The sequence below is a fragment of the Podarcis melisellensis genome (assembly GCF_964234715.1).
Source record: "Podarcis melisellensis genome assembly, chromosome: 16".
NCBI classification, from domain to species: Eukaryota; Metazoa; Chordata; class Lepidosauria; order Squamata; family Lacertidae; genus Podarcis; species Podarcis melisellensis.
The window spans coordinates 30493328-30517932 of record NC_138533.1 but is presented as its reverse complement, the minus strand read 5'-3'; the positions used below and the strand labels follow the sequence as shown (position 1 = coordinate 30517932).

General features: G+C 46.6%; 1 protein-coding gene across 11 annotated transcripts in view; it reads left to right on the top strand.

The window, feature by feature from the left end:
• The window catches only part of ARVCF (ARVCF delta catenin family member), a 601392-nt gene that overhangs the window by 263609 nt on the left and 313178 nt on the right, over positions 1 to 24605 (top strand). For 9 of the 11 annotated variants that reach the window (XM_081893277.1, XM_081893282.1, XM_081893283.1 and 6 more), the window contains 2 exons: positions 1490 to 1588; positions 12136 to 12380. The exons of 1 other annotated variant lie outside the window; for it this stretch is intronic. In XM_081893277.1, coding sequence (XP_081749403.1) covers positions 12165 to 12380 — 216 coding nt within the window. In that variant the 5' untranslated portion in view covers positions 1490 to 1588; positions 12136 to 12164. The remainder of the gene's footprint in view (positions 1 to 1489; positions 1589 to 12135; positions 12381 to 24605) is intronic. One more of the 11 variants, XM_081893281.1, reaches the window with a different exon arrangement.

The following is a 24605-nucleotide window of genomic DNA, read 5'->3' as shown; positions in this document are numbered from 1 at the left end:
AATTTAAAAACACCGCGGGACTCCCAGTTTTCTTAGCATTGTGAATATTAAATTCCAGCTCATGGAATCACCGAGGGCTCAGTCGAGGCTGCCTAATTTCTAAAATCAGGAGTTGTAATCTCACGTTGAAGTGTTATTCTTCCCTGTCCTTTTTTCTCCCCCTGCTGAGGCACAACTTTCATTGGCCTACCCGTACAGTTGAAGCTTTAAATAATTCCAGAACTCCTTCTGAAAGGAATGTCTAGTTAGGGAGCATTTCTTTTTCTGGATGGCATTTCCTTTTGCTCTCATTTCCTCCTTGGCTGAGCTCTTTGTTTCACAGGTTGCTTTTCTTTTTCTTGGTGCTGAACAAAACCTCCTAACCAGCCCTATTTTTGTTTCCTCTGACACCAGCACGCTGTGCCTGCCTCTCTGGCCCTTACATTGAAATCTCCTTCTTTGTGGGTTGCTTTTTGTTGGCATGGGATGGTGGACAACGAGCCAGATTGGAAGTTGGCCAACCAGAGCTAGGGTAGTTGTGTGGAGGAAGCATCCTGCTTGGGTGAAATGAGGCAAGGCAGATCTCAGGCTGGGTGTATGGTGGGCTGCCAGACTCAGAGCTCTGATGTTGCATCAGCAAGGAACAAACTGAGTCTCAGTCCTGTATAGCAGCAGCAACATGTGCATCCTAATTGTCAGCTGAGAAAGGTCCCCCATGCCATGATCCACAGGGATGTCCACTATCAAAGAGAGAATTCACCCAAGGGGAGGGCAGAAGTTCCTGGTTCTCTAGGCAGGACAGCAAGGCACCGTCGGCACCGTCAGTACCTTGGAGGAACATAATGGTGTGGTTTCAGGACCATGGATAGTGGTCCAGCAGTTGAGACTGAGCATTCAAGTTGTTTCAGCAAGGCCCAGGAGACCTGGCTGAGTTTTATAGCAGAATTAGGTAGTTACTGATTGGAAGTATGTCTCTAGTCCACATAGTTGTAAGAAAAAAACTTAGGTGTAGCTAGGGATGGACGAATCTGATAATCTTACTTTCTCTTGGTTTCTCATTTTTCCACTCTTTAAGTTCAGTTCTCCACATTTTCTTATCAGTTCGTGATTATTTTTTTAAAGTCCTTATAAAAATTCACAAGCATTTTAGTGTGAATTTCTCCTAATACACACATCTTTGTAGTTGTGCCTAAAATACACACTTTTGCAAAGCAGCTTTCCCTAATACTTTTTGGATCTTAATTTTCTTAAAACATGCATTTTAATGTGTACATTTTGGTATCATGCTATGTGGCTGGAGAACTGCATTGCAAAATTTTGGATCTGTGAATTTTGAAGGATAGTTTTGTGGTGGTTCATGAATTTTGGAAAGTGCAAATCAGGTAGGTCCACCTTTTAAATACAATTGGATTTAATTTCTCCCCATCGCTGTGTCTATCAAAGAAGGCTACTCCAGTTACTAACCCGTCTAGAACTAACTTTTCTTCTCTCCTCCTCTCTTCTCTTGCAGTTGATTCAGCTTGAGGCCTTCTATGGGTTTACTTTCCTCTAACTTTTAAAGTGCGATGCCCCAGCTTCATTGACACAGAGACGTTCCTAATCTTATTGGGTGTGTATTGCCTGGTTTTCAGTGCATGTCTTCCAAATCTGCATGAGAAATCACATGCCCTTGAATGCTGTTTGATTACTGTGCCATCACATCTAACCTGCTCCATGAGCTATCAATTTCATTGCAAAGAGTAAGCTATCTTTGCTCCTTCCTCTTCAAGTGCACAGCTCTACACCCTGCAAAATTATTCTAGGGGTTATACTTAATGCTAGACCTTCTGAGTGTAGACCCATCGAAGTTAATCAACAATTTAAGAAGGGTATTGACAAGCTGGAAAGTGTACAGAGGAGGGCAGCCAAGATGAGAAAGGGCCTGGAAACCAAGCCTTATGAGTAACAGTTGAAAGAATTGGGTATGTTTAGCCTGGAGAAGGGAGGACTGAGAAGTGATATGAGAATCACCTTCAAATATCTGAAGGGTGTCACATGGTGGGTGGAGCAAGCTTGTTTTTAGCTGTTTCACAGGGCAGGACCCTAACCAATGGATTCAAATTACAAGAAAGGCGATTCTGAATAAATGTTAGGAACAACGTTCTAATGGCAAGAACCTTCAACAGTGGAATGGGCTACCTGGGAAGGTAGAGGACATTCCTTCATTGGAAGTTTTTAAGCTGAGCTTCAATGATCATTTTTCAGGGAATCTTTAGCTATGATTTCTGTATTGCAGGGAGTTGGACTAGTTGACTCTCGGGTTGTCTTCCAACTCAACAATTCTATGACTAACTCAGGCCCTTTAATTTCAGTGGGTATACTCTAAGTAGAACTTAGTTGGATACCACCGCCTGGTCTATTTTCTTGCACTTGTGCACAGCATGGGACAATGGTTAATTTGCTATTCAAATTAAGTCTCTGGCCCTCGTTGCTGACTGACCAAAAATGCTTCACTAACATGCTCCTCTCCCAGAGACTCCCAGGAAGGCTGCATCCTGTAGTGATGGGTAGGGAATAAAAATTATGCAAGATCTGGCTTGTGCATAATCTTTTGGCTTTCTGCGGCAAGTGTTCATCTGTCACCAGTATTGTTTATGGGTGGCGTTTTCAATCCAGTTCCGTTTTTACTGCAAACGATGGCAAATTTGCAAATGGCAGCTCATTTTAACTTCACGAATTGGCACTATAGCTGGATAAAAATTTGGAGATTCAGTTAAGTGAGGAATAAGAAGCGCAGTTCGTCCTCAACCCCAACAATTTCTCTCCGACACACACTTTCGTTTTCTCTCAAAACTGTCCAGCCCATGACAACAGATGCTCTCACTTGAGAGTAAGGAAGAGATCTTTAATGAGACAGAGAAGACATACACGCACAACGACAGACGAAGCAACAGTCCAACTCTAAGTAATCCTAAGATCAGGGCAGGGAGATCAGAACTGCACAGAAGCAATGGAGTTGTCCCAGTTGGGGTGGCAGGCTGTTAGGGCTTTGGCAATAGGGTACGGTGAAGCCGAGAGCAGACTCAAGCCTCTTCCCTTCTGCCCCACGCGCACGACAACTGCTGGGGGATGATGGGGGAGCGAGTTATCCTTGCTTTGCTGGAGCCTTAGGGTCCCCACTCTTCCATGGGGTTTTTTTCGGGGGTGCACCAAGCCCTGGCGGCACCCTCAACCCTTAAATTGCCGGACTTGTGTCGTCTTTTACTCCAACGACACAAAGCCCGCCGCCATAACCTCCGCAGCAGACCGGAAGTCTCCACTCGGAAGACTCTTGTGCCTTGCAAGACTGCTGAGCATGCAGACATTCACTGCATCAGGGAGGCTGCATCTGTTCCCAGAGATGGGAGTGCTGCCTGTTCTTGGCCACCAGACTGCACCCTCTGCTTCTGACTCTGCTTCCTCCACCGCCAGTAATGGGCTGACACCCTCTTTTTCCTTTCCCCAGGAGGGAAGAAGGCAGAAGGGATTCCTTCATCCAGATCTCTCTTCCCCGGTTTCAGCCTAACCCCAGGTCACCCACCTGTTTCCCCCTCCTTGTCCACACGCATTTGATCACATGGAGCATGTTCACACATGTGACCACACTGGAAACGAGTGGGGTGTAGGTTTAGAGTGTTGGGCTAGGACTTAGGAGACGAGGGTTCAAATACTCACTCAACCATGGAGCTCACAAGATGACCTTGGGCCAGTCACTGCCTCTCAACCCAGCTATGATGGCCTGGGAATCTGATTCAGAGGCTGAACCGGAGGAATCCCAGCCTGCACAGGAGTCCCCGCCTCCAGGGCCGGCTGAGCTGGGGCAGGGCCTTGATTCTGAAGCGCCTACTCCTGTGCTGGATCCTCAGGAGCAGGCACCAGGTGAATCCACTCTGGCTCCAGAGGTGGTTGAGGACTCAGTGCCTACAGGTGAGTCTCCCCCCGGGCCCAGTAGCCCTTCAGCCTCTCCTGAACTGCAGAGGCTCAGGGCAGAGAGGCGAAGGGAACTGGTTTCTCCCAGGAGGAGTGCTCGCCTTAAGGCCAGGAGAGGCGGGTCTCCTGGGGGCCGGGACCGCCCCTGGCCTCAGAGAAGATAAAGGCCAGTCAGCCCGGTCCCAGGTTGCGGGAGCAACGTCGTTGAAGAGCTGTTTTGGCCAGCATCCAGTCCTGTTCCCAAAGAGATCCTGTCCTTGCCCGGCTTCTCGCTGTGGACCCAGCTTCGCCCATGGAGGACTGTCTGCTGACCCTCAACTCAGGTCCTGGACCTCACCCCATGGTAACCTGCCCCCTGGACCAGCACACCAGCCTACCTTACAGAGTTGTTGTGGGGTTTAATTGAGTAGGGGGAGAAGCATGCATGCCACCTTGAGCTGTTGGGAGGAAAAAGGTGGGATATAAATGCAATCAATCAATCATTCAAATATCAAGCATCTTTTGGAGCAAGTGGAAGGATGCTTCTGTGCTGTAAAGCAATGAGCCTTTTTTTGCAGAGCATGGAGAGATTAGCTCCCCCCTGAGCCAAACACATAAGGCCTCCCCCCTTCCCTCCTCCAAGCTCACCTTGGCTAGGATTGAATGATGAGCAAGCCAAGGGAAAGACCCCCATTCCAGAATGGAATCCTATGACCCCCTTTTTTGTATTGCCCATTACGCTATTGTCTAGACACCCTAGCTTTAATCTCTGCTTTTCCAATCTCCGCTTAAGACTCGGGCATTGCAAAGCACAAAAGACACAGCAATGAAACAAAAGGCCTTGCGGTGCTGCTTGAAAACGAAAATTCTTGGAGTTCCTTTAATGGGTGCCTTAATTCGCAAGGAACCGTAAGTGGCATCTGAAACAGGCCTCGGTGGTTCCTGAATTCTTCATGAGCACTTAAGGGGTCCTGAGTGGGGAGGTGGCTATTCCCCACCAACACCCGTCTCTGTTCTTAGCCCCTGCTTACAATTGGAAGCTGCCACAGTGCGTTTAATACGCTCGGATGTGCAAAGATAGTGGAGCCTGTGGGTTTAGCTTCCCATTGGCCCTGGAAGAAGCCTGGGGGTGGGGGTTGGTAGCAGAGAAAGAGAGAGACAGACAGAGACAGAGAGAGACCCTGTACAGCTTCAGTCTTTTAAATGGGCAATGGAGCAGAAATATCTGGGATTCCTCCTGGATAGCCAGCCATAACCCAAGTCTCTCCATGCCTCACGGCTACAGAGCTATGCAGGCTTCAAAAAAGCACCCAGCAGTGTAGAATCTATAAAGCAGCATCAAGGGCCCTATTGTAAGATGCTGGAAAAGAGGGAGGGGAGCCACATAAGCTTATGTTGATGGGGAGTGGAAGGAGAGAGGTTTCCCTGCTCTGCCTCCAGTAGACAGAAGAGAGATTTCTGGAAGGGGAGGGCTGTCATTCCTCCCTAAAGACCTTTTCTTTCTGCATACTGCAAAAGGATCTGGGGTTGCTACTTAGTCGGCCAGCATTAGAGCCCGAAAAGTCTTCTCCTTTCTCCTTTTTGTGATGGAGGACAAAGGGAGCAGCAGGTCAAAGGCTCGGACAGGTAAGCAACCTCTGATTCCGATGCCAGCCTAGAAATAGAAGAGAGGTTGTTGTGGCTGTTCAAGTCAGCACCGGGACTCTATGAGGACAGGTGGTAGGAAGTGAATGGAGCCCCTAGATAACACTGGCAGTGTTTTGAGCAGAGGTGTAACACTGGTGATAGATGCAGCACGAATGGGCTTCTGCCAGGGGTCTCTGCATCCTAATTCTAGTCTGTGGACCAGCAAAGCTGTAGCTCACTGGTAGAACACATCCTTTGCTAGGAGATTTGCTGCCAGTCAGAGCAGGCATTGCTGGGCTTAGGTCAGCCTTCTCCATCCTGGTTCCCTCTAGGTGTTTTGGAGCTCGGAGCATCTGCTTTGCATGTAGAAGGTCCTGGGTTCAATCCCTGGCATTGGCTGGGTTACAGGAAGGGACTTTCCCAGCCCTACCTAGAGATGTTGGGGATTGGACCTATGACCTTCTGGATGTTAGGCCCATTGACCTCTGCTTAGCTTCAGGAGGGTAATGTTGACATTCTCCTCCACCCCACCAAGATCCCAATGCAGATAACATCCACCCTTTTATTTTAAAAATATGTGCAAATCAGTGATTTGATGCAGAAAGTCTATGGCCCTAAACCTGTAACTGTAATGTCCTTTTAACCTTCATCACGAAAAATGCATGGAAGCAATAACAATTGAAAAAGGGGGTCCCCCCCCCCGTTTTGACTGGGCTCCCTTGTGCATCCACAAATGCAATTATAACATTTCTGTCTGGGGATTGTGAGATGAGCAGTGGGACACAACGTGCAGGTGCAAAAACAGGAGGGAAATCTAGAAGATGTCTCTTCTTCATGCAACCACATGCACTAGAGACTTGATGAATTTTAAAGCAGAAGAGTGCTGACAACGTAAAGGAAGCTCCAGAATTTTTTGTCGATAGCTTTTGAGACTCCCAGGACATGAGGCTGCCAGGCATGCACAGAGCATGCAGGCCACAGAAGTGGTCCAACCACACCAGGAACCCCAGTTCATCCCAGAAGTCAAATACAAGATGCTCACGTTGCCTTTTCCTGTACTCTGAGTGACGGCTCTGTCTGACTTTGCTGTCTGTATTCTGAGTGAAGCTCTGCACTCTTCACTGGAGCTCCATATGCTTCCATGTGTGTGTGAAGCTCCCAGTGTTTCTTCCATGTATACCATCAACTTCTGCCAACGCTACAGGATCCCATTCTCTCCCCCCCCCCCACCCCTTTGCAACTTCAGAGAAAAGAGTCTCAGTTAAAGCGCCCGGCCATCTCTGCACAGAAATAGTACCATTTTGCAGGAGCCATTTCACTTTGCAGCAACCAAACACCCTTGCCAGGTCAACGCAAAGTTAATTTTCACCCTGTGCCTCTGTGCAGGTGAGGATTATGCACCAATCCTTTCTGTGGTTCCGCTGACATTCCTTTGAAGAGGGATCAGAAATATATTCCTTTGTGTGGCTCCTTGCTTTCTTCCAAATCATTTGATATACTCAGCAGCCCCTACACTTCCTTTGCGGGAGGCAATGGCCACAGTGTCCTCTGCTTAACCATGTTTCAAAGCAGGCTGCTGCATGAATTGCCTCTTCCAGCTTGTGACAATCCTTGCTGATTAGCTTGTGCATGCAGACGATCTGCTAATGAGATGTGAAAGAGCGTGCCTGTCTCCAGCAAGCTTACCTTGTCATCCTGCTCCCCAGATTTCTCTCTGCTTTAAGGGAACCAACAAGAGGGTAACCACCGGAATTCACCTCCCTCTAATCATAAGAGACCGTTAGAGTAAAAATTCTGCAACCAGAAAAGCTGGGCTTTGTGACCTCCATGAAATATTAAGGCACACACCAATTTTGAGATTTTATGCTGCTGGGATGTGGAAAGGAGTTGAGGATTGGCTCTGAAGGCCATCCCTCTGGCAGCTGAAAATCTATTCAGCACTTCCTCTGCTTCTGAGATTTTCAGCAGGCATTGCATGCAACCATTTAAGCATTGTATGCGTGTGTTCATAATGGCTAGAAACTTTTTTTTTTAAGCAGAAGCTGAGATTCTTCAGAAGGTGAATTGTATACCTATCATTTGTGCAGGATTTCAACTCCCGCACCCCACCAAAAATAGTCTTGATGACTGGAATGGCCGTATCTTTCTCTTTCACTATTGCCTTTTGATGTCAGGGTTTGGGTGCATGTAAGCATGCTTAGCTTCTCTGCAGTATGTCACTTGTCTTATTTACGACATCTGTCACATTTGGCAGTGTACATTGTGCTGTTATCCTCTCAATAAGGGCTAGTTTGCTAGTGGATCCCAGTGTAAATCCTGTAGCATGTGAATATTTTCAAATGCATTCGTAGGTTTTTTACTTGAAAGAAAGAGAGAGAGAGAGAGAGAGAGAGAAAGAAAGAAAGTCTCCCATGCTACAAGACAAGACAAGACAAAACACCACACCACACCACATTGTAGGAACCCTACTTTGGGCTGCCTCAAACCTGGATCTGGCCCCTACCAGGCAGACAGCACAAGAAGGAATTTATCAAAAATTTGGTTGACCACCACGCATTGCTAGCAAGCTGCCTTTGAGCCTGTTCATGAGCATCTATCCCTCCTGGGTTATGTGAATGAGCAGATTTGACCTTTGGGCTCGCACCCCCCACACACCTTCCCTATTTTCTGCCATGACTTCAGGAAAGATATCAGAAGCATCCTTTTGCCCCTTTTAGCTAACAGCAGCTTCTTGTTAAGTCTGAACTGGAGGAAACTCTGGTTTGTTTATGCTTTATTGAAGCATGCCAGGGTGAAGCTGTGGCTGATCTTAAGAACATAAGAAGACCTCCATCTAATGCTGCAGCCAGATGCCTAGCGGGAAGTTTAAACCATAGTTTAAACCAGGCACCCCCAAACTCGGCCCTCCAGATGTTTTGGGACTACAATTCCCGTCATCCCTGACCACTGGTCCTGTTAGCTAGGGATGATGGGAGTTGCAGTCCCAAAACATCTGGAGGGCCGAGTTTGGGGGTGCCTGGTTTAAACTAACTACAGTCCCTCAGTTCAAATGCACCAATAAACTCTGGAAAGTTTATTGCACTGCAAAGCCACTTTTAGCAGTCCAGGCTTCTTCAATCTTGGCCCTCCAGATGTTTTTGGCCTATAACTCCCATGATCCCTAGCTAGCAGGACCAGTGGTCAGGTTAGATGGGAATTGTAGTCTCAAAACATTTGGAGGGCCGAGGTTGAGGAAGCCCTGTAGCAGCCCATCAACCCTTTGCCAAAATAGGTCACCTCTTCTTAGTTTGCAATAGCACGTCTTCTCCCTTTGCTGTGTGACCATTTCCAAAAGGACTCGGAGATGCAGGAAACAGGAAGGACAGCGGGGCCTGGCTTCCTGTTTCCTTTCCTTTTATCAATCTAGATTACTGAACTCCAAAGCTGTCGTGCAATAGCACCACACCAGACTGAGAAGAAAGAAGGGGAGCACTTTCTTTCCCATTGCAGTGCTGGGCTAGGCAGAGAGAAAAGTCTCCTCTCTTCTCAGTGCTGCACTGGGGAGCAGGGGGCAAACACACCCCTTCGCTTATTGGCAGAAGAGTCTGTGCGGGGTTGTCTTGAATATGTGTGCATGTCTATATCCGCCTATCAATCAGTTCAACTTATTGTATACAGTGGTACCTCGGGTTACAGACGCTTCAGGTTACAGACGCTTCAGGTTACAGACTCCACTAATCCAGAAATAGTAGCTCGGGTTAAGAACTTTGCTTCAGGATGAGAACAGTAATCGTGCGGTGGTGGTGCAGCGGCAGCGGAAGGACCCATTAGCTAAAGTGGTGCCTCAGGTTAAGAACAGTTTCAGGTTAAGAATGGACCTCCCAAACAAATTAAGTTCTTAACCTGAGGTACCACTGTATATGGGACGTGGGTGGCGCTGTAGGTTAAACCACAGATCCTAGGACTTGCTGATCAGAAGGTCAGTGGTTCGAATCCCCACAATGGGGTGAGCTCCCATTGCTCAGTCCCTGCTCCTGCCAACCTAGCAGTTCGAAAGCACATCAAAGTGCAAGTAGTTCAATAGGTACCGCTCTGGCGGGAAGGTAAACAGCGTTTCCGTGCGCTGCTCTGGTTCACCAGAAGCGGCTTAGTCCTGCTGGTCACATGACCCGGAAGCTGTACGCCGGCTCCCTTGGCCAATAAAGTGAGATGAGCGCCGCAACCCCAGAGTCGGCCACGACTGGACCTAATGGTCAGGGGTCCCTTTACCTTTACCACTGTATAGCCAAAGGCCTTCACAACAGAAAGCAAGACATTCCTCTAAAATCAAACAACACACAAGTCTGTAACTTACAGCATAAAAATTTAAAATCACAACACATCACCACAAGCTTCTTAGCTGCCAGAGAAAATTTGGCTACCAAATGTGTCATTTGTATTGGCTAAGAGTTCAGCTGTCACTTCCTGGGAGAACCAATAGAAAATTGGAGATAATATATTCTCCCCGTCCCCCTCTGGGCACTGTATATAAAGGGCAAATCTGCCTGTTGGTAGGTACACCTGCCTGCCTGTGTTAGTGCCTCTTTGCATGTTCATTTGCCTGCCCAGGGCTGACTCAGAATGTTTTGCCACTCTAGGCAAAACTGGGGTGGGGGGGCTAGAAAAAGGCTGCCCACCCCCATAGCAACCCTTGCCTCCTCTTCCTCCTCTGCAAACCTCCATCAGTTGGGAGAGGTGGCCCTGGCAGTGGGCTGGCGAGGGACAACTGGCTGGCATCTGAGTGGGCAGGGACTGCAGCTGCACTGTCCCTCCAAGCTCTCCAGAGCCTACTGACCTGAGGCAACCTCCTCACCATGCCTTACGGGTGTGCTGGCCCTTCCTGCCTGTGTCCTGTGTACACAAGGCAATGCTTATTGGTTACTTTGGCCACACTCATCTCTGTGGCCCTTGTAGGGTTGGCCAACCCTCAGGCCAGATCTCAAGACATATGGAGAGAAGATCCACTCCCAGTTTGGTGCAATGCCCAAGCCATACATGCTTGTGCAAATATAACATGCCCTGATCTGTAGGTAGACATGATGCTTTTGGGTTCTTTTTGCAATGGGGAAGCTGCCGGTGAAAGAACCCCCATTGTAAACATACACAAAAACATGTGTTAGAGCAGCTCAGCCTTGGGAACTCCACTCCCAGCTGTTTTGTGAAGTCACAGCAAGTCTCAGGCAACCTTGAAGCTTCATCTTGCCGCTAGCAGTCCTCTGGTGTGGTGCTTTTGCAGCTTAAAAGAGTTAATTCTGGTCCATCTATTAAAAGCAAAGGCATCAGATGTGAATGAAAGTTATAGAAATAATTGGTCGGCCGGGAGGTGGGGGAAAGAGAAGAAAATGGGAAGCTAATATATTCTTAAAAGTACATTATTGTTTGCATAGTGAAATTACTTTCATGAAAAGTGTGAGAATCGCTTGTCAGACAGAAAGCTTGGGGCGGGCGGGGGGGGAACAGTGCCTGTTGAGATAAATCTAAATTCTGTTCAAGGTGTACATAGTCTTTATAAAAATTTAAAAAAAGATTTGGTGCAATGCCATTAAGTAAGTGTCTGGAAATTAAACCTTTTTCTAAACGATATGAACAAAACAACAACCACCACCTTGGGTTTGTATCCAGTGCTGATCAGAGAAGACAGATTGAAATCATTGGACATAACTAAGGACATGTTCACATCTTATGTTTAAAGCATTATGATGCTACTTTAAACACTAGGTAACGTCTGGCCCCATGGTTCATTTTACATACCATAAATCCCTGCATATTTTACAGAAACTATACCATTCAGTACTCCATTATTACACCCATCATAACTTTTTTACTCTTTTGTATTTATCTTCATGCTGCCAGTGTTTTCAGCTGTACACAATTATTTCCCACATATTCAGTAAATGTTTTCCAATGTTTTTCTTCTTCTCTTATTTTATATGTTAAGTCTGCAAGCTGCGCAGATTCCGTCAACTTAAGTTGCCATTCTTCTTGGGACCTCGCTCATTTTCCATTTTGGGGCTAACAAAACACGGGCCGCAGTAGTGGCATACATAAATAATCTTTCCTGACACCTGGGAATTTCAGTCTGAATTATCCCCAACAGAAAGGACTCTGGTTTTGGGGGGAAAGTACTTTTAAACTCTCCCCCACCCCAATTCATTATGGATCATTTCCCAATACTCTTTTACCCTTTTATAAGTCCACCACATATGCAGCTGGGTACTGTAGTTTGTCAGGGAAATCTGGGAATCACAGCTCCATGAAGTTAATAGGAGTCGCCTAGCAGCTCTCAACACCCTTAAGAAACTACAGCTCCCAGAATTCTTTGGGAAATGCCATGGCGGTTTAAAGTGGTATCGCGGTGCTTTCAGTGTATGGTGTGGATGTGTCCTAAGCTAAGCCTATGAATTTCAACGCGTCTGTTCTGATTAGAACTTAGCTGGATCCAGCCCTTTTGCTTTTGAGCATAGATATGATGTCGCGGACTAATTAACCTGTGCCGTTTTCCTTTTCCTTTTCATTCCTGACCTCTGACCTGTGTCTCCTTTCCCCCCCACCCTTTCCCTGACCTTTGTCATTGGCCCATATCAGTGAACAGGCAAGACAGTCTGAGCCCAGTCATGGAAGACTATGATATCAGGTCTGCTGCCAGCATTTTAGCATCCGTTAAGGAGCAAGAGGCTCGTTTTGAGCGCCTCACCCGGGCCCTCGAAGAGGAGCGGCGCAATGTCTCCTTGCAACTCGAACGTGCCAATCAGCCCTCCGACCGAGTGACCATGTGCAACATTGGCAGTGCTCAGCCCCTGGCAACCGCCTGGCAGCAGCTGGTCCTGCAGGTAAACTGCCTGCTCTTATTGCTTGTCCCCTCTGCGTTATGCATCACCCCCCATCTCCATCACCAATGTCCATTTACCATATTTTTCGCTCTATAGGACGCACTTTTTCCTCTCCAAAAATTAAGGGGAAATGTGTGTGCATCCTATGGAGCGAATGCAGGCTCCTTGGCTTCAGCGATAGCAACGTGAAGCCTCCGAAGTGCAGAGGGAGCACTCCCTCCACACTCCGGAGGCTTCGCGTTGATTTCGCTGAAGCCTGGAGAGCGAGAGGGGTTGGTGTGCACTGACCCCTCTCACTCTCCAGGCTTCAGGGATAGCCGCCTGAAGCCTTCGGAGCACAGCGCGAATTCCCGCTGCGCTCCGCAGGCTTCAGGTTCCTTTCACTGAAGCCAGGAGAGCAAGACTCTCCTGGCTTCAGCAGAGAGGGAGAGCTGCACAGCGCCCCTTCAGCCAAGCGGGAGGAGAAATGGAAGGGGCTCCGTTTCTCCTGCCGCTTCGCTGAAGCGGCGCTGAGCAGAGAGGGGGAGATTTTTTTTCTTGTTCTCCCCCTCTAAAACAAGGTGCGTCCTATGGTCAGGTGCGTCCTATAGAGCGAAAAATACGGTAACTACGAAAGACATTTATTCGTGGGTCATGTTTTGTATACCAGCCACCTTTTCCATTTTGTCGGTTGTTTCCCGAACCAGTGGGGGGCAGTAGACGGAAAGGCAATCTCCTCTTCCCTCGCCGATTCCTTCTTGATTAACTTCCTGTAGATTGTTTTCTCTCTCAGTCTTTACTTCCTTCCTGCTGTTTCTTCAGTGTTAGTGTTGGACCTGCCTTTTTTCGTTAACCTCATTACTCCGTGGTGGCCAGGTGTAAGCCTGTACTCAAGATGGCTTTGTTTGCTAGGAAGAATAAACCTTGTTTCCTTTTGTCTCTCCCCCCCCCCGATAATCTTTATTGGTTTTTTAATTACATACTGTACATACACACTTTGCATTACATTTCACATTTATACTTGCTCCTAGGAGCTGACTTCCCTCCTTCCTTCTTCTGGCTTTTTTACATCGTCTCTAAATGTTGGAATAAACCTTAAGTTTTGTTATCATTTCAGCCGACGGCCTTAACCCGGCTATTTATCAATGCACTCTGCTGATATATGCATTATATATCCTTCAAAGAAAGACAGGTGGCAGTGCTGTGGGTAAAACCTCAGCGCCTAGGACTTGCCGATCGCATGGTCGGCGGTTCAAATCCCCGCGGCGGGGTGAGCTCCCGTCGTTCGGTCCCAGCGCCTGCCAACCTAGCAGTTCGAAAGCACCCCCGGGTGCAAGTAGATAAATAGGGACCGCTTACCAGCAGGAAGGTAAACAGCGTTCCGTGTGCTGCGCTGGCTCGCCAGATGCAGCTTGTCACGCTGGCCACGTGACCCGGAAGTGTCTGCGGACAGCGCTGGCTCCCGGCCTATAGAGTGAGATGAGCGCACAACCCTAGAGTCTGGCAAGACTGGCCCGTACGGGCAGGGGTACCTTTACCTTTTTCTCCTTCAAAGAGCTCAAGCTTAGGCCTGGTCAACACATGTTGGGAAATGAGGTAGTTGGATGTTGTGAAAAAATTGGAATGGACCTCAAGGGCAGAAGCTGCATATATTACAAAGTGACTGTCTGGAGTGCCAGACTTGGGCATGTGTTTACATATGAGCATGAGGTTCAGGGCCACTAAAACCGAGGATTGTTAAAACTGAAGGGAGACCTAGAACAAATCACGGCAATGAGGAGTGCTCATGTTCAGTGTTATGTTGGGTCCCCGTGCTGGAAGCCCATAGAGGAGGAGGCAAGGTTGCTGAGGGATTACAGGACCATGGATAGCTCCAAGCGAGAGACGGTTGAACCTCTGAAACAGGGTGGTCCAACTTTTCATTCTAAGTGGGCCACAAAAGTATAGTACTTCAATATGGAACCTGTGGGGCACACACTGCCTTGTTGCACGGGTGGGGGGAGTGAGGCCCAAATTTGACCCTCCCAGCCCTAACAGGTTACACCCCGTTTTGCAACGTCCTCCTCCTGCTTCTATTTCGGACCTCAAGATTATATGTCCTCTTTGTTTATCTTCTGATGGCATAAAGGAGCAGGCATGGGTGCCTCATTTTTCTCTAGCCAGACCAGAACTAGAAACTTTTCTATCCAGGTTATGTGTTTTCTACAACAAAGAACTTCATTGTGTGTGGTTTTGCAAGTATCTTCAGACCTCTATGTGGGGTTAACAATGGCAAGGGTTCCATCACAGGTGCAGAGATGGTACTACAGTAATCAAGTGCCAAGCATACATGTGTGAACTAGGCTTTAGTTTCAAAGGCAGACCCAGAAACTGCTACTGGGAGTTTGAAAAAGACCCTGATTGTGTTAGGTGACAGAAACTGGGCAAAAAAGCTACTTGGGTTTATCTTCTTCTTTGGGGATTAGGGGGTTTCTGAAAATTCTGCTTTGGGACTGGTACTGTTCCTGTTGGAGATCTTTATCCATTTTCTGCAACAGTAGTTGGGAAGGACTATAGCTCTGTCTGTCTCCAAATCAGTCTTTTAAACTTAAGCCAAGAAAGAGTATTCTCTATAAGATTGAATATCAAAATACACATCAAGACTTTGAGATTAGACCACTGAAGAAGCCCGGAAAACTACATTGGGAGTGTCCTACCTGCAAGCCACAGTTAAAGGGCCCCATCAGGGGCGAACAGTGGCCTTTTGATTACTTGAACTGGCAGGGCAAAACAGGTGCAAAATGCCGGCACCCTGTCGTCTACAACTTCATTGTCTACAACTTTATTAACATCTATCTACAACTCTACGGGGATGCGGGTGGTGCTGTGGGTTAAACCACAGAGCCTAGGGCTTGCCGATCAGAAGGTTGGCGATGCGAATCCCCGCGATGGGGTGAGCTACTGTTGTTCGGTCCCTGCTCCTGCCAACCTAGCAGTTTGAAAGCACGTCAAAGTGCAAGTAGATAAATAGGTACTGCTCTGGCGGGAAGGTAAACGGCGTTTCCGTGTGCTGCTCTGGTTTGCCAGAAGCGGCTTAGTCATGCTGGCAACATGACCCAGAAGCTGTATGCCAGCTCCCTCGGCCAATAAAGTGAGATGAGCGCCGCAACTCCAGAGTCGGTCACGACTGGGCCTAATGGTCAGGGGTCCCTTTACCTTTTTACAACTCTATTAGCATCTCTCAGTATTGTGAATATCACCGAACTTACCTTTTGTTGGTATCTTCATGAACTTATCTAAAAGATAAGTTGAAAAATCTATTGAAACCAGACATTGTAAGTTCATTTTAGGCTGGGTAGTTCGTAAGTCGTTGTGGCTTTGTTTAATGTTTTGCATTTTTATCAGAAGGTTGATAAAGTATGTATAATTATTGTTCTGTGTATATTAATCGCCAACGTGTTGCATGAGTCGCACTACTGCCACCAGGTAGGGCTGGGAGAGCTAGCCTTGCCTGAAACCCTGGAGAGCGTCTGATAGAATCATCAGAATTGTAAAGCTGGAAAGGACCATGAGCGTCATCTAGTTCAACCTCCTGTGTTGCAGGAATATTTTGCCCAATGTGGGGCTCAAACCCATGGCTTTGAAGTTAAGAGTCTCATGTTCTATGGACTGAGCTATCCCAGCCATCATAGTACATAATACGGAGCTAGGTAGGTCCAATGATCTGACTCAGTATATGGCAGTTCATATGATCCTGAGGTCCTAATCTTACTATGGTTTAGAGCAGGGGCCGTAGCTTAGTGGTAGAGCAGATGTCCTGTGTGCTGAAGGTCCCAAGTTCAATCCCTGGTATTTCCAGGTAGATCTGGGAGAACCTCCTGTCCAAAACCTTGGACAGCTGGTACTGGCCAGAATAAACAGTGCTGAACTAGACAGACCAAGGATCTGACTCAGGAGAAGGCAAGATTCCTATGTTATAAATTTATCTTTTCCTCCTTTTGTTTATACAAGGACCAACCTCCAAGGGAATCTGACCTTGCAACTCTTTCCCCCACCCCAAATTTCCCATTGCTTTTGGGGAATGGGGAATTAAATAATAAGTTTATTTCTGTTACAGTGGCCAGTCTTTTCCATAAGGAAACCCGTGACCTGAATATTTAAGCTGTGCTGGCTCCTTCCTTCGGCAAAATGTAGATTCTCCGTTTATCACACCTAGCAGGTCAAAGGGGGTAGCTGCAGATCAATCAGTCCGCCGAGGTTCATGATCTTCTGTGGACTCCGTAGGTGTCGGTACTGTTATAATGATTTTCCTTTTCCTTTTGAGCTGTGAACCTCTTGCATTTGAGATCACACCCTGTGATAGACCTTGTTGTGATTCTTAGGAAGAGTTGCTGTGCCCTTTAAGATGAAAGGACCAGGCGATATGTCAAAGTGTCCTTGCAAACAAAAACAAATGATTGCAATCCTCTGCACACTTTCCTGGAGCAAAGGCACATTGGACAGTTTGGTCTGAGTAGACCTATGGATGATTAGACTCCACATCTGCTGTGATAAAGCACCTCTAAGTGACTTCAAGGAGAATCGCATCATATTCATAGACTTTATTAGGATTTTGGAAAGCACCGGGGTTGTGATAGAGCTTAAGTCAGAGAGACAGAAAAGAGAGAGAGAGAGAGAGAGAGAGAGAGAGAGAGAGAGAGAAGCCCATCTGCACTAGACATTTCAAACAGTATCATATCCATTTAAACCAGTGGTTCTCAACCTGTGGGTCCCCAGATGTTGTTGGACTACAACTCCCATCATCCCTGAGCTCTGGCCTTGCTAGCTAGGGGTGATGGAAGTTGTAGTCCAACAACATCTGGGGACCCACAGGTTGAGAAATGCTGCTTTAAACAGTTATGGGTGCTGGGAGTTTGTAGGAGACTTAAAGTTCTGAGTAGTTTAATAATCAATCCCTCTTCCCATGAAAATCTGGGAATTGTAGCTTTCTGAGGGGAATAGTGGAGTGGGTCTCCTACCAAGTCCCAGCACCCTTAGCAAACTGCAGCTCCCAGAAGCCATGACTTTTTAAAGTGGTATGATACTGTTAGATGTTCGGTGAATATGGGGCCAGTGAGAGAGAGAGAGAGAGAGATGTTACCTAGAGAAGTGGCTTCCAAACCCAACTGTACCACTATAAAATTTATAAGGGTCTTGGAAGACCACTTGATTATTTTTCTGCCTGTTGCCTGTGGACCCAGGTGCAGTTGTGTAGTGGTTGTGCAGAGCAGGCGGCACATGAAGACCAGGAGGACCAATCACCAGATCAAACCATAATTAGCAGCTGTTTGGAAGGTTGTATTGCACTGCATGTGTGTGCATGGTGAAGGTTGTTAATGGTTTATGTGTGGCATATGTCCACTGCTTCTAGTTGTGATGGAAACCCTTGATTTTGAGCCATCTTTGCTGGACCACTGGAAAGCTTAAGACAGAGGATTTTGTTGTGGGTTTGTGGAGTAGTTTACAGGACAGAATGGCACTGGAGAGAGAGAGAGAGAGAGAGAGAGAGAGAGAGAGAGAGAGAGAATGAGAGAGAGAGAGAGAGATTAAACAGGAAATCAGAAGCATTGCCTAATGGAGTGACAATAGATTATTAAATGTTTTTCAAGGATGTGGGAGAAGCTATTTGTAACCCTCAAGTCAAGGGGCAAGGAGGCAGACAATTTATTGAGCCAGCTTGAGGGTGTGGGTTGGTGAATCCAGTGCTGGTAGGTAGGGTGGGGAAGAGGTTAGACCTTTTACATTTTTTCATCTTGAATTTCTGAGAAGGGAAGAGCTAGTCCTCTCCTTTCCTTGTGCCAGCCTAATGTGAAGAGAAACGGGAGCTTCAAAAACATGGTCAGCGGTTGGGAAGGAAAAGCAGATCTAAAAAATGTGGCAAGATGTCTAGTACTGTAGTGTCTACATAGACAGGTAGCAGCTCTTGAGGGGCCTTTCTTAGCCTGATGTGGAGATGCAAAGGATTTAATTTGGAGCTTTCCGTGTGCAAATATTGTGCTGTACCACCAAGCTATTGGCCATGCCCTTAAGAGTTGTATTGGTTGCTGCCTTAAACTGACCTGGATCATAAGAAGAAGTAGAGTTTGGATTTGATATCCCGCCTTTCACTCCCTTTAAGGAGTCTCAAAGCGGCTGACATTCTCCTTTCCCTTCCTCCCCCACAACAAACACTCTGTGAGGTGAGTGGGGCTGAGAGACTCCAGAGAAGTGTGACTGGCCCAAGGTCACCCAACAGCTGCATGCAGAGGAGTGGAGACGCGAACCCGGTTCCCCAGATTACAAGACTACCGCTCTTAACCACTACACCACGTAAGAAGAGAATTGCTAGGTGAGGCCAGTGGCCCATCTAGTCCATGGGTAGGCAAACAAAGGCCCGGGGGCTGGATCCGGCCCAATCACCTTCTAAATCCTGCCCGCGGACAGCCCGGGAATCAGCGTGTTTTTACATGAGTAGAATGTGTCCTTTTATTTAAAATGCACCTCTAGGTTATTTGTGGGGCATAGGAAAGTGTTCATTTTTTCTTCTTCAAAATATAGTCCACCCCCCCACAAGGTCTGAGGGACAGTGGACCGGCTCCCTGCTGAAAAAGTTTGCTGACCCTTGATTCTAGTTTAGCCTTCTGTTCTCACAATGGCCAACCCAATGCATACGAAAGCAGCAGAATCTGAGTGCAAGAGCAATCTCTCCACCTGTGATTCCCAGCATACTGCCTCCGACAACAGAGGTCCTCCTAGCTTAACGTTGTCTATCTGTCCATGATTATAGCCAAGTACGTTCCCAGCCTTACCTGAAGATGCTGGGGGGTCTTTTGGCATTCCAAATACCGTATTTTTCGCTGTATAGGACACACTTTTTCCCCTCCAAAAATTAAGGGGAAATGTGTGTGCGTTCTATAGAGCGAATGCAGGCTGCGCGGCTAAGCCCAAAGCCAGAACAGGGAGATGGAGCGCTGCGGAGCACTCCATCTCGCTGTTCTAGCTTGGGGATGGCTGCGCGCAAAGCCTCTGCAGGGCAGAGGGGTGCCTTCACCCCGCTGCCCTGTGGAGGCTACAAAGGCTATCCCCGAAGCCAGAACAGTGAGACAGTCTCGCTGTTCTAGCTTGGGGATGGTAGCCGCCTGAAGCCTACAGAGCACAGCGAGAACTCCCGCTGCGCTCTGGAGGCTTTGGGTGAAGGCACCTTGAACGCACCTTGTTTTAGAGGGGGAGAACAAGAAAAAAAATTTTTTTCCCTGTTCTCCCTGTCCTATGGTCCGGTGCGTCCTATAGAGTGAAAAATACGGTATGTTCCCTGCCACTGATCAGCAAGGGCCAGTTGTGAGTTAAGCACGAGCCTCACGGCTGCCTGGTCTTCATTTCCCCTGTGACGTTTCCTTGCTCCCCTTCCTTCTGTGAATTTCTTCCCATGCCTGTGTGAATTTATTCCCTTCGCCGTCTATTTTAAGATACCATTTGCGAATTCATGTCTAGGTGGAAATGCCTCTTCTAGCTAAGCACCCATCATATTGCTACAGCTTGAAAAGAATATCTGAGCAGCTGAGATTTGTTTTATTTTAAATGACTTAAAAGCACAGGGTCTTTTCTGCAAGATGTTTGTAGTTGCAAACAGACTATTGCGGGATGGAGAGGGGGAGAATTGACCCCCCCCCGGTCTTTATTATGCTGCTTAGTTTTCTGGTGGTAGAACGCAAAATAGTCCAGATGCAACCGCTGAGAGAGTTTTATTTGAAAGCGAGAAGTCGGGATGAATGGTCTGGAAATGCTTCCTTCCTCCCTGAGATTCTTGTCATTTGATTGATGCAACCAGCACGTGATTACTCCAAACAGTGGGAGCATTTTCTAGGAGAAGCTGAGGGTGGGGGGAGCATAAGAGATGCTGGAAACGGGAGGAGGCAGAGAGAGAGAGAGAAGGATGAAAGAAGGGAGCTTTGCAGTGTGAAAATGCCTTCTCTAAAAATAAACAGCAATCTATGTGACCTGACTTCCGGATTTGGCTTTTTCTGTTGTTGAAGGCTGCGCATCTCTCTCCCGCTTGGCAAGGGGTCTTTTGGACCCCTTAGCTAGGCTCACACAAGTCTTCAGGATTCAGGATATTTGCACCCCACTCTTCCTCTGAGGAGCATGCGTGGGATTGTTCCATTTTCTCCCAGCACCATCCCCCATGAGGTAGATTAGACTGAGACTGTGTGAATTTTGACCCAAGCCAGCCCATGAGTGCCGTGGATGAGAGGAGGGAAATCTGAGTTGGAACTCCCAAAATTCTGGCTTCCAGTTGGAGAAGGGGAGAAATTCGACTCGGTTCATGTTCAAAGGTAAACCTAATTCGCACTTTCCCAAACATTCTGAGATCTGAAAGGGAGTCATCCTTTAAAATCCGCCCCTCTCTGAATTTTGCAATGCAGCTTTTTGGCCAAGTAATATGGACACAAGTGGATTTATAGGGCTGCATTACATTCCATACCAGTGTGGTTTAGTGGTTAAGAGTGGTAGACTTGTAACCTGGTGAACTGGGTTCGCTTCCCCGCTCCTCCACATGCAGCTGCTGGGTGACCTCGGGCTAGTCACACTTCTCTGAAGTCTCTCAGCCCCACTCACCTCACAGTGTTTGTTGTGGGGGAGGAAGGGAAAGGAGATTGTTAGCCGCTTTGAGACTCCATCGAGTAGTGATAACGCGGGATATCAAATCCAAACTCCTCCTCCTCCTCCTCTTCTTCATGGAAAAACACACACATAGAGAAATGGGTTCTTATCGGGAAAATCGCTTTGCAGAAATGAGCATATTGGGTGAAATTGCATACAAATGTGTGTATATTTGTGTGCGGGGATCACAAATATTTTAGAGCCTTGTGAATTTTCACAAGGCCCTAAAAGCATTACAGACAGATGCAGAAATGTACAAGACTAAACTTAAGATGGGAAATAATGAGAAGCTAAGGGAAACCAAAATGGTTCAGTTTGCCTGTCCTGAAAATGTACTGAAATATCCTGAAAATATTGCTTGCTTGCTTGCTTGCTTGCTTGCGGATGGTGCTGTCTACATCATTTAGTGGTTGATTTAGCATTGGTGTGATTTGGCTTCATGGCTTTGGGGCTGGCACTTAAGAAAGAATCATAGAGTCATAGAATTGTAGAGTGAGTCATCCAAGGATCATCTAGTCCAACCCTCTGCAATTCAAGGATCTCAGCTAAAGCACCCATGACAGATGGCCATCCAATCCATGCTTAAAAATCTCCAAGGAAGGAGAGTAAATGGTCAGTAAAGAAATATAAGATACAGTTATGTGATTAAATGAGTCAATAGGAAAAAAAACACCAAAAGGAAAAGGATGTGTGATCTATAATTTCAAAGGGTTCCATGGTCCAAATTAAAACTATTTTTTAATTTCAAAATAGAATTTAAAAAGCAACTTTGAACTGTACTAAATCCAGACACGTTCACAGACCTGTAGTTTGCTGTCACTCCTCAGCTGCTGTGTTTGTGTATAAAATAAAACTATTTTTTATATATGCCAAAGAAGCAATCTCCAGCACTTTGGCCCCTTGACATTTTTAACTTATGAAAGATCCCCGCCCCCCCAAAAAGAAAGGCCATTTGCCAAGTCTTCAAATATCAATAATCCCGATTATTGACATCACAAGTCTTAAAAAACCCCTTTTAAAAAAACAAACCAATATTTTATTAAAAGAGTTTCATTTATGAAAATGAAGTGAGAAGGAAAAAAAAGAAATAGAAAAAAGGGTTCCATGGTCCAAATTAAAACTATTTTTTAATTTCAAAATAGAATTTAAAAAGCAACTTTGAACTGTACTAAATCCAGACACGTTCACAGACCTGTAGTTTGCTGTCACTCCTCAGCTGCTGTGTTTGTGTATAAAATAAAACTATTTTTTATATATGCCAAAGAAGCAATCTCCAGCACTTTGGCCCCTTGACATTTTTAACTTATGAAAGATCCCCGCCCCCCAAAAAAGAAAGGCCATTTGCCAAGTCTTCAAATATCAATAATCCCGATTATTGACATCACAAGTCTTAAAAAACCCCTTTTAAAAAAACAAACCAATATTTTATTAAAAGAGTTTCATTTATGAAAATGAAGTGAGAAGGAAAAAAAAGAAATAGAAAAAAAGTACAAGAGGTCAAGGTCTTCAAAAAATTGACAATTATGCCACTGTCAAACTAATCACACACACAGACACACACACACACACACACACACACACACCTTCTTGCATTTCTTCTTTCTGTACCTGCCTGTTATTATTAAAACTCAATAAAAATATTTAGGAGAAATGTACTTTAAAAGCTTTAATCCAGAATGATTAAATCTGAGGGCAGGGCCACCACATGAGGGCAGGAAGAGCCAACAGTCCACATCTCTTGCCTGACAAAGTTAGTTTAGGCACAGAGATCAGCTCTACATCTTCTGCTGGGAAGATGCAAATAACCCTCTTCCTTTCCTCCTTTAGCACAATGTTGACTTCCTTGTCATCCAAGGTCTCCTTAGCCAGCTTCCTGCTTATAATGTATTTAAAGATTTTGTTAGTTCGTTTAAAGGTGAAAGGGTTATCTGAGCTGAAAAGAACCTAGAGCAGTGGCTCCCAATTAGCTAATTGCTGACGACCCCCTATTTTTCAAAAGCCAAGCCATGGAACCCCTACTTTTGAAAATTTTCATAACTCTATTGTAGCTACGTACATGTGCAAAGCATTTTTTTTGGGAAGAAAATGTGGGGTAGCCCCTAATAAGCAAAGAATTTTAGGTATGCTAAAAAACAGACCATAAAAATTGTTACCACATATTGCCTATCCCCAGACAGTAGGAAAAACTTATCTTCATTGTTTTACTACAACTGAATAATAATAAAAAAACCTAATTGTGTCCTTAACTTGCAAGTGTTCTATATGCAGAAGGTGTTTTCATATTCAGACATGCTATTCCTTACTTGGAATCTGAGATGGTACATTTTAGCAAAACTTTGCAGCATATGGTTCTGCTGGCTGAGGGATCTTGCAACCTTCCAAGACATAGGTGAAGCTTGGTCAGGGCTTGATAAAGCCATTTCCGAGCCCCGGGGAGGAGAGGGGGTTGCGGGCAGACCCCTCCCCCCATGCGCGGGGGCGAGATCTCGGCCCCCGCAAGACCAAGGGAATCCCGGGGCGTGCTTTCCCCCTGCCCGCCAATCGGCGGGCTGGGGAGGCGTGGCCTAAGGGTATTTAAGGCCAGGCACGCCCCAGGACTGCCCTCTTCTCCCTTCCGCAGCCGCGAGGTTTTCCCAGCCCACCCACCCTCAGGTTAGGCAGGCTTGACCTTGCTATGGACTTCGGTTGGTCGCCGCAAGGGGCCTGGTAGGAATTTTTCCAAGTTGGCAAACTTCTAGCCTTTTGGTTTTTTCGCCTACCTCGTAGCAATCGTCACAACTTTTTCGGTTTTGGCGGTTAGGCATTGGCAGGGGTCAATTGTTATGCATATGGATGGGGGGGGAAGGAAACGCCATCACCTTCCCCCATGTAAAGGGTAGTCCGTTAGAGGACTCCGGGGGCGTTGTCTTGTCCGAAACCTAGTAAGGTAAGGGCCTCCGGCACGCCCACGAGCGGTGACACCCGTGGGTTCCTAGTTGGCGTTCTTCAACAGGACCCCCCACGGTTAGTGATCAACCCTTTCCCGGTCACCATGCCGGGTAGTGGATAGGAGCCAATGCCTAAGGCCAATACCTTCAATTTCTGTAATCAATAAAGTTGTGGCCATTTACGCCCATTAACCTTAAGAACGTGTCCTGTGTCTTTATTTCCTATTGGGGGAGGGAACTTGCCACGCAAAGTCTTGGTGAAGACTGAGTAGAAAACAGCTGGAATTTTGTAATGTTTCTAATAGCAGCAGCAGCAGCAACAACAACAAAACATCAAATTTAGTCCTCCTGTGCCCGTATCATCCCTGGTTTAAAGAGATTAATGAGTTAAATACCGTACTTATTTGGAGTGAGTTTTTTTTATTCTTGCTGATTACCCAGTAGGAACAACCAGCTTTTTAATTTAGTAGGATTCTGCTGTCCATCTGTTTTGAAATGCTACAATGATTGTGAAATTATTGAAAAGTATAAAACTGAATATGGGGCATGGGTGGCACTGTGGGTTAAACCACAGAGCCTAGGACTTGCTGATCGGAAGGTCAGCGGTTCAAATCCCCGCGATGGGGTGAGCTCCTGTTGCTTGGTCCCTGCTCCTGCCAAC